Source organism: Paracoccidioides lutzii (assembly GCF_000150705.2).
Source record: "Paracoccidioides lutzii Pb01 unplaced genomic scaffold supercont2.8, whole genome shotgun sequence".
In the NCBI taxonomy this organism is placed as follows: domain Eukaryota; kingdom Fungi; phylum Ascomycota; class Eurotiomycetes; order Onygenales; family Ajellomycetaceae; genus Paracoccidioides; species Paracoccidioides lutzii.
In genome coordinates this window covers 929,899-938,971 of record NW_015440954.1, presented here as the reverse complement: position 1 = coordinate 938,971, position 9,073 = coordinate 929,899, and the positions used below count along the sequence as shown (strand labels likewise).

General features: G+C 45.7%; 6 protein-coding genes across 6 annotated transcripts; 3 read left to right on the top strand and 3 right to left on the bottom strand.

The window, feature by feature from the left end:
* Window positions 1-674: 674 nt before the first annotated feature.
* On the top strand, window positions 675-1,961 carry PAAG_03243 (hypothetical protein; the record flags this gene model as incomplete). Its single annotated transcript, XM_002794652.2, has 3 exons — window positions 675-920; window positions 1,084-1,404; window positions 1,572-1,961. The coding sequence occupies 3 exons, from the start codon at window positions 675-677 to the stop codon at window positions 1,959-1,961; spliced, it is 957 nt and encodes a 318-aa protein (XP_002794698.1).
* A 787-nt stretch (window positions 1,962-2,748) lies between these two features.
* Window positions 2,749-3,195, top strand: PAAG_03242 (ATPase involved in DNA replication initiation; the record flags this gene model as incomplete). The annotated part of the gene is made up of 1 exon (XM_002794651.1): window positions 2,749-3,195. The coding sequence occupies one exon, from the start codon at window positions 2,749-2,751 to the stop codon at window positions 3,193-3,195; it is 447 nt and encodes a 148-aa protein (XP_002794697.1).
* Window positions 3,196-3,214: 19 nt separating this feature from the next.
* Window positions 3,215-3,623, bottom strand: PAAG_11721 (hypothetical protein; the record flags this gene model as incomplete). The annotated part of the gene is made up of 2 exons (XM_015847317.1): window positions 3,215-3,369; window positions 3,560-3,623. The coding sequence occupies 2 exons, from the start codon at window positions 3,621-3,623 to the stop codon at window positions 3,215-3,217; spliced, it is 219 nt and encodes a 72-aa protein (XP_015703106.1).
* Window positions 3,624-4,138: 515 nt separating this feature from the next.
* On the top strand, window positions 4,139-6,239 carry PAAG_03241 (hypothetical protein; the record flags this gene model as incomplete). Its single annotated transcript, XM_002794650.1, has 3 exons — window positions 4,139-4,851; window positions 4,993-5,239; window positions 5,307-6,239. The coding sequence occupies 3 exons, from the start codon at window positions 4,139-4,141 to the stop codon at window positions 6,237-6,239; spliced, it is 1,893 nt and encodes a 630-aa protein (XP_002794696.1).
* A 659-nt stretch (window positions 6,240-6,898) lies between these two features.
* On the bottom strand, window positions 6,899-7,531 carry PAAG_03239 (hypothetical protein; the record flags this gene model as incomplete). Its single annotated transcript, XM_002794648.2, has 2 exons — window positions 6,899-7,009; window positions 7,112-7,531. The coding sequence occupies 2 exons, from the start codon at window positions 7,529-7,531 to the stop codon at window positions 6,899-6,901; spliced, it is 531 nt and encodes a 176-aa protein (XP_002794694.1).
* A 950-nt stretch (window positions 7,532-8,481) lies between these two features.
* Window positions 8,482-8,862, bottom strand: PAAG_03238 (hypothetical protein; the record flags this gene model as incomplete). The annotated part of the gene is made up of 2 exons (XM_015844894.1): window positions 8,482-8,665; window positions 8,789-8,862. 2 exons carry the CDS (start codon window positions 8,860-8,862, stop codon window positions 8,482-8,484), a joined length of 258 nt encoding a protein of 85 aa, XP_015702100.1.
* Between the last annotated feature and the right edge of the window lie 211 nt (window positions 8,863-9,073).

Here is a 9,073-nt window from a genome sequence, read left to right as displayed (position 1 = left end):
ATTTGGTTCATGCCAGATGTAACAATGATTGATCTCTTTACCCTAGCTGTTGCTCCTCTTAGTAATGATAAATGCAACACATAGTGATTTGCTCTCAAGACGCTTGAGATGGGAAATTTTTCTTAATAGACAAGTAGTCATAGATCACCTGTCATCGTGCTCACACGCTCACCTGTAGAGATATGCAGACAAAAAGAAATCAATACGTTTGGCAAGATTACCGTGAGCTAAATTTGCGTGTATCAGGGGATGCTCTGGGTTCCTAAGGCTACCATAGGCTTCCCTCTCCATCTCCTGGACACCATGCTATGTCGTCTTTATTGGCATAGTCTCCTTCGTTAAGTGTAAGGAGGATTGTTTCATGTCTGCGGCCGCTACCCATGGTCTAGAATAATTCGCTGCAGTCTTGTCCCTCCTAGTTCTATATCTGCTATGCCTTACGCTGAAACCTAATACTCCAATGCCCCACTACCTACACTCCAATTTCCATCTACATGTCTCTCTCCGTACCTAATCTATCTTCTTCTGTCTTGTGTATCGTTTTCTTTTTCTCACACTGTCCTAGTTATTTAGTAGCCACCACCATTCAGTTTTTTTGTCGCACACACACATACACACACACACCCTGCTCATACAATAGTTGTAACTACATCGCCTGCCCCATCTAGTTGATAATGGAGCGCGCAAATAAACCCACAGCAATTCCTGTGCACTCTCCGCTCCCGCAGCCCACTATCTCCGTGCAAGAAGATCAAGTCCAGGCTTCACTGGCCTCCGGCGAATCCGTCACTGTCAATTTGTTTGGCGCGACTGTAGTGTCCTGGAAGCTTGCCAATGGCGAGGAACAGCTTTTTTTGAGCGAGAAAGCTGCGCTGGATGGGTCCAAGCCAATACGCGGCGGGATTCCATTGGTTTTCCCCGTTAGTAAAAAACAAATTACCCGCGCTCCCCTCAATTGTTTTTCCAAACTAGATTTTAATAACTTCATCATCATCTGTCTATCCGTTAAGATTATCCAATTGTTGAGAAAGGTAAATTTGCTGACTTGGGTTTACTGGCTTCTTTCGGTACCAAAATCTATAGGTTTTCGGCCCTCCTCCCAAAGGCCACGCAACTTCCGCACTCCCCCAGCACGGGTTCGCCCGCAATGTACATTGGGAATTTCTTGGGAAATCGACTTCCGAATCAGAGGGACAGAATGGCGATAGCAGCGTTAAGCTTGATTTCGGCCTGTCGATGAGCATGTTGAGTGATAAGTTCAAGAAGGATTGGCCGTACGATTTCGGTCTCCTGTACAGTGTTACACTGAGCAAGGGCAGCCTCATCACGTCGCTGCAGGTCCAGAATAAAGGTGCACAGCCGTTTGATTTCCAGGCTTTGCTACATTCGTACTTCAGGGTCAAGGTATTTATGTTTTCATTTATCCACCAGTTCTACAGTAATATATTGCTCTCTGTTTCCGGACGTATCCTCTTATTGCCACTTACTCCTGTTCTACCAATGCAATTGCAGCGCAAGAAGGCCAAACGTGTTCAATTAAATTAAATATGTGTTCTAACAAAACCACACAGGATATTACCAAAATTCGCCTTCTAAACCTGCAGTCAGCAACATACGTTGACAAACTGCTCAACGCATCGGTTCATGTCGAATCCTCCCCGGCCCTCTCATTCACCCAAGAAACGGATCGCATCTATCAATCTCTTGATCCAACCGTGCCCATCATCGTTGCCGACGCAGACAACAACAACAGCCCCATCTTCTCAATTACCCGCGAATCTCTGAATGATGTCGTGGTGTGGAACCCTTGGATCGAGAAGGCGAAGGGAATGGCCGATTTCGCACCTGATGATGGTTATAAGAACATGATTTGCGTTGAGGCCGGATCAGTTGCGGGATGGCAGACGTTGGAAGCAGGTGAGTCGTGGGAGGGTGGCCAGACAGTGAGGAGTAAACTCTGAAAGTCGTTGGCAAATCTTCCACTGGAGCAACACGGAAATAGATTGGAAGGCTTACTGCAGGATAACGGATAAAAGCGTGATTCTGGTGAGTTTGAGTGTTCACACTGTGTATTGTTGGAGAGCATAATACCGCCTTGGAGGCCTTTGTAGTGTATTGTCCATTCATATATGCATACCCGCTCCGCTCTTTGTCTTCTGTCTCTTTCCCCTCCGGGATACGGGATTGTTTATGAATGACGAATATGATTGATGAATTGCAGGAGATTACAACTGCCTAAAACTGCTCAGCTAAGATATCTACTTCAGATTGCTTTTTATGTCTGATCATAAGCATTGTGTGACAAATTTGGAACTTTAACGGCTCTAGGAGATTATTACGGCTAAGCTTACGGCTTTTCTTCAGATCCCGATATAAATATTCGACATACATGGCAGTAAATAACCTCCCAGGGCTAGTAAGGAAATGACCCGAATATTTGTCAAGATTCATCTATTCTAACAATTAAACGAGGCGAAAATTGCAATATCACATGGTAGCTTAACTTTAAAAAAAGACATGACATAATTATGACATAACTATGTAGTTAACTAACTAATGATAGATATTAACTAGCTACATCTACAAAGTCTCGAACAGGATAAACAGTAATTGAAGATGTGGAAATTGTTATGAAGAATTTTCAACTAAATGAAATCCTGATCCTGGAGAACTAGTGTCTGAATTATTTGCACAACAGTTCCTGAAAATTCCTCTTCCATACAGTTCACACCATCTCTTTTAATCACCATGTCTACCAAAAAGAAGATCACCGCCTCCGACCTCGGCCTTAATCTCACCCTTCCCCAGCCCGATGAAGCCAACAGTGAGTATTTCAAATGGTTTCTCGCCTGCCTCCTCTTTGGCAAACCTGTACAACAAGAAGTGGCCAAACGCGCCTACTTCGAACTAATCCACGACAATATCACCTCTCCCGAAGCAGTTCTCGACGCCGGCTGGGACAAGCTCGTTGAGATGTTGGATAGGGGCCACTATGTCCGCCATGACTTCTCCACAGCGACGAAGTTGCTAGATGTCTCTAGTGGAATTAAGGAAGGGTATGGGTCCTTTGGACAGTTGGTTGAAGGTGCAGGGTCTAGAGAGGAGTTGGAGAAGCGGCTGCAGTCTTTCAGGGGGGTAGGACCCAAGACAGTGGAGATATTTTTGAGGGATATGGAGCCTGTTTTGGGTATTTAGAGGAGGTATTTAATGCAGATTACGATGTGATGCAATTAGAAATTGAAGCCTCATCCATCCCTTTGCCACTCTGTACCTGCGCATGCATCCGCTTCTTGCAGACGGCTCTGCTGTGGAAATATGGCTCAAAGCCTTGAGGGCCAACTTCGAACGTTGAAGTTATGAACTTCCACGCTAGGTGATATACAAATGTGAGTGGAGTAAATGGAAAAGTCAACAAAACGAAACATTTGAAAGAATGCCTATTTTCGACATTAATAATAGCCTCCTCACCTTCAAGAGTTTGATTTTTTTTTTTTTTTTTTTTTTTTTTTTTTTGGTGACCGTCGTTGCCAAATTGTGTAGATGAAGCACCTGGAAGTACCGGAAACCAAAGCACCCCCTGATCCATCATGTAGAGGCATAGAGGCCACCCTGCCTTGGGGCATGTTACCTGATTGCCAAGTGTGAAGCTGGATTAGAGACCTCTGGCCAACGCATGGGAAGCCTGAGGCATGAGCTTATATCATTCCGTGATCTTGCTGGCAGAGAAGCAGAGCTCCGGATGTAATCCCCCGGTTAGCTTCCCCGAGTCATCTCAAGGCATATATATAAGAATTCCATAATCCATCCCAGGAATCGACTGAGCTGGAAAGCTCTTATATCAAAGATATATGTACATGGCTCGATATCCCGTAATATGGGTGTAGATACATTGTTGCTTCCAATGTTTTCTTCGGTGCGACTACAACGACCTTCGGGAGTGCTGAGTCATTCGGCTTCTCGGTCTGATGCCGCACACCTCGGTGTCTTCATTATCTCCGCATTTTCGGGGAGAATTTTCTTTTTTTGACCGCCATGAAATCAACATAATGGACTGATCGTGATCAAGATAATCATGGGCAACGGTGGCAATTTCCATCCGCATACCAAAACTGCGATGTAGAACTTCATGTCCAAGGTAATGTCTGTGATAGATGCTGCGGTAACAGCTGTGGGGGAGGGCTCCGGAAGTTACTCCTCTGGAACCAGCGAAGTCGGTTCATTGTCCCATTCAGAAGCGTCGAGCGTAACCAGACACGGCGCTCACGAGCATTCTTTCGGACAGGATATCAATGGTGGACGGATAGGAGGGGAACGTGCGTCAAATGAATTGCACCCGCCAGCCCCTCCCCGTCGACGACTCTCATTTGTTGAAGATAGTGAGTCCAGGGCGGCGGGTGTTGCGGACTCAAATAAGGATACACCAGACAACCAAAAGCCAGTATCATGGTTATCTCTACCGAAGAAATCCCAACTTGCTATCCTGACCATCGCTCGGTTGTCTGAGCCGTTAACCCAAACATCCCTACAGGCGTATATATTTTACCAACTTAAGTTTTTTGACCCATCTTTGCCTGACTCGTCTATATCTTCCCGGGCGGGTCTTTTGCAGGGCTGCTTCACTACTGCACAATTTGCCACTGCGATGATATGGGCCCGAATTGCAGATACTCATTTCATGGGCAGGAAACGAGTGCTCTTGATAGGGCTTTTTGGAACATCCCTGACTTGCGTGGGGTTTGGATTTTCTAAGTCGTTCGTTGTGGCTGCTATTTTTCGTACCATGGGGGGCGCGTTGAATAGCAATGTAGGTGTTATACGAACTATGATTGCAGAACTTATTGAGGAGAAAAAGTATGTTTTCCTTTTCCTCCAATGAGATCAAGCCTTGTGCCCTATAACTATATCAATGTCACTGAAATTTGTCCGAATATTTAATGATATTGCCATTTGGCCGGCCCAAATATACCTAAATATTGGCTAACAGAACCACAGATATCAGTCTCGAGCCTTCTTACTCCAGCCAATGTGTTTCAATATCGGAGTTATACTAGGACCTATATTGGGCGGTATTCTAGCTGACCCTGTGCGAAACTATCCTGGTGTATTTGGCCCAGGTTCACTGTTGGGAGGCGAAGACGGTGTCTGGTGGATGAAAGAATGGCCGTACGCGTTGCCAAATCTTATAAGCGCAATAATTATCCTCGCTTCTACCGTAGCAGTTTTCTTTGGGTTAGATGAGGTAAGCTTCGTATGAATACTACCTATTACCATTTTGTGTCTCCGCTGTTGACTCCCCTCCCTTACAGACCCATGAAACAGCAAAGTATCGCAGCAACTGGGGACGAGAAGCGGGTAAAGCAATTTGGCGGTTCTTCAAATGCGGCCGTTCCCCACACAGCTATCAACCGCTCAACGGAATCTATAATGGCCAGACCGCAGCAGACTCCATCGATATGGAGTGTGGCGTTCGAAGATCTATCCCGACCACACCAAATACAATTCGAATTCCACGGCGAAAACGCATGCCCTTTCGCCAAATATGGACAAAAAATGTCGTCTTAACCATCTTAACTCATTTTGCCCTGGCACTGCACCTCAGCGCCTTTAACGCCCTATCATTTGTCTTTTTGCCTACCCCACGTGCACCTGAAGGAAGTCGTCGCGGATTTTTCCATTTTGGAGGGGGTCTCGGCATGTCCAGCTCCAAAGTCGGCTTTGCGACAGCCACCATAGGTATCGTCGGTCTACCGCTACAAATCTTCGTCTACCCGCGCGTCCACTTTCGTTTGGAGACTCTGAACTTGCTCCGCGTATTCGTTCCGTTCTCCCCTCTGGCGTACGTCCTCATTCCGTTCCTAACGCTTGTGCCGAATCGTGCGTACCTTGTCTGGCCGGCGTTGGTCGCGGTGTTTTCTCTCCAGGTCATTTCGAGGACTTTTTCTCTCCCTGCGGCTGTTATTTTGGTTAATAATTCCGTTCCGGACCCGAGCGTGTTGGGCACCGTCCACGGCGTTGCGCAGAGCGTGGTTAGCGCCGCGAGGACGTTAGGCCCAGTCATTGGTGGTTGGGGATTGGGACTGGGTCTTAAGTATAATATTGTCGGAGCGGTTTGGTGGGCACTTGCAGGAGCTGCATTGTTGGGCTGGGGCCTTACATGGACCATTTTCGAGGGGAATGACTGTGTGAAAAGGGTCGATCAAAGCCATGAGAGAGCGTCTGAGGGTCAACCCAATCGTTGACGTGTGCTTTTATGCTTACTTATTGGATGTAATTTGTCATTACCGTGTTCATGTACAACGGTGACGACGGCGGCGATGATGATGGTATGACAATGATCATGATGATGGGAGATGTAACTCCTTTTTCATTTGCAACTTGTCCATTCCAGCTTGGATTGACAAGTTTAGTATAATTGGCGGATGGACATGTCAAGAGCGGTTTTCTAACGATGTATATAGAAGCATAGAAAATTGCATCTAGAATCCATTAAAGGGGGGGGCCTATATCATGTAACAGCCCTGCTGCTAACAATAAATTCTCTCGCCCATCAGTTCAACCCTCATTTTGCGAAACCCAAAGGCATACGTACATCACGAATAGCAACAAGATTTCTTAAAGCCTGTAAGATGCGGGGAAACCTTATTTCACTTATTGTAACGTTGCCACGATGAGCCAATGGACCTTGTCTTGAGTGGATGAAGGCACTTTCCGTATCTCTTAAGGAGATAGATAAATCCAAGTCCAATTTTAGAATTATTCTCTCCGGGTGTTTTTGGCATTTGAGCAAATTCCACCGGCTCTGTGCATCGTTGGCCTCCATGCTTCTTCGACTGATAGAGCCAAGCTTCCTTTGTCCAAGCTTTATCCTTGCGCCTCGAATAACTTCCTCTTTTCTTAATCAATGGGGTGTAGGCGGCGCAATATACGCACGAATGGCTCTGATCGGATCGCCCTCGTATGACCTCAGCAGCTCCGTGGCTTTTACCTTCGTCAGATCAAGCTGATCCACCTAAGCCAACAAGCCCAGTTAACAACCGCGTGACGCTCCAAAGGTTAGGTTTTTTTTTTTTTTTTTTTCCATGTAAAATAACCGCAAAGAAAACAATCTCACCAAAAGACCAACATCCTCTGCCGCAACCTTCACCACCTTCTTCACCGCCTTCTCCTTCTCTTCCGCTTTAATGTCTGTCTTGCTTTTCTTTGCCTTATCATCTTTCTTCCCAGATCCAGCGGCCCCACCTGCACCCGAACCTCCAGCTTTTCCTACCCCCGCAATAAGTTCCAATCTACTCATAGCCTTACCCAGCGCCTCCTGGTCAGCTGCGGAAGGGAGTACTGCACCGCTGGGTACACATGCATCGTTTTCTGATGCGCAAGTTTTGTTGGCGGTATCAAGAGAGGAGAGGGCTGCTGCTGCTGCGCGGTCCTCAGCATTTGTGGGCAGTTCGGAGGCGGATTCGCCGTTGTCATCATCGTTGTTGTTTGAGCTGGGGTCTGTATCAGCTGGTATTCGGCGGTTTGAGGTAGACATTGTTCCAATGTTGGTTCGTTTCTTTTTTTATTTATTTTTTATTTTTTATTTTTTGATTGATCGATCTGCAGACGTCGTAGAGAGGGTAGCAGGTATTTTTAAAATAATTTGAACAACCGGTGATTTTTATTTTATTTTATCATTTTATTTTTTGGTTTACTAAAAAGTACTTTTGGGGTTTTGTGATGCATATCGTTCAGATGCGAGAAGAACATGGAAGTCCAAGGTAGGATCAAGCGCCTTCTTAAGTGCGGGAGACTACTTTAAGTTCAAATTAGCGCGCGGAAAGATTGGCAGAACCTAAGCTGGCCATTCGTTGGCTCGCTGGGCAATTTTTCGATGCGCAATTCTTTGAAGAACTCCCACTCTTTTATAAATACCCGAATTACATAAGTTTTAATTATCAATTATCAAATTATTCCCCCCTCTTGGTACAATCGGAAAGCCAGCCGATCATTCTCATACTGAGAACAGAGTCCTTTCAAGATCTTTCAATCACGTGAAGAAAGAGACAGGATCCCGGGAGGAGCCTTGGGCCAACGTTACATAATTGAAACTGTTAACTTAGGGCTTACGCGAACGCATAAGCGAACGCTGTCTGTGTTGGAGCCTAGGCTTCCTATTATGGACTAGCACACCGCACAGTAGTATAGAGCATGCATCGCTGAGATAGGCTACCAAATACAACAACCACTTCAGACGTCCCACAGTCTGTGCGGCGGCCTGCACGTGATTCCGCGTACCGTGTGCGTTTATGACGAATATTGCGTAGGTAGGTAACTACACATGTATCTGCGGACATCTGAGCTGCTTGCAGATTTCATCTGGAGGAGATTTAAGCACACAAGCTGGCGAGCTGGAGGTCCCAGCTCACTGGTGTCTTTCGTATTGCTAGCGACCGGAAGGCAGTTAGATGAAGCCACAGGTTCCTTGCAACGGCGGGACAGTGGCTACATTCCTTCGCAGGCTTGAGTACTATCAAGGGAGTATTCTTTCCCCACGACTTTAGATTCGCTGTATACTTGATCGAATTCACCTGAAGCTTCAGTACAACGGCTTGGACTCTTTCTGTCCGCCTTGGGATCTTCAATCGTTTCCTCAAGTGAAGCAAATGCGGATGTCGAGGAACAGAAACTTCAAATTTCTTCAAATCAGACGAAACGGTCGCGGTCAGTCCCTGCAGCATTAGTAAGAATAGGTGTAATACTGAACGCATCGGCTAAAACCAGGTAAAAGAACATTGTAAAGCTTGCTCACAACATTGCCATGAGGGACAGGGCAAAAACTGTGTGCAGCTCATATCTAACTCTAACAGCAACCGGATATTCCATTTTCATTACGAATGCTTCATTGAAGACCGACGCTGCTGAAACAAGTATATAATTTATTTATTTATTTATTATTTAATAATAATAATAATAATAATAATAATAATCATTATTTTTTATTTCCGTGTTTCGTGCACTTTCAGTGGCTCTTTTCATAATTCATCTTCATATTTTTACCTTTTAAGATCTTGGTTGGACGGGGAGCTTCTGTGTG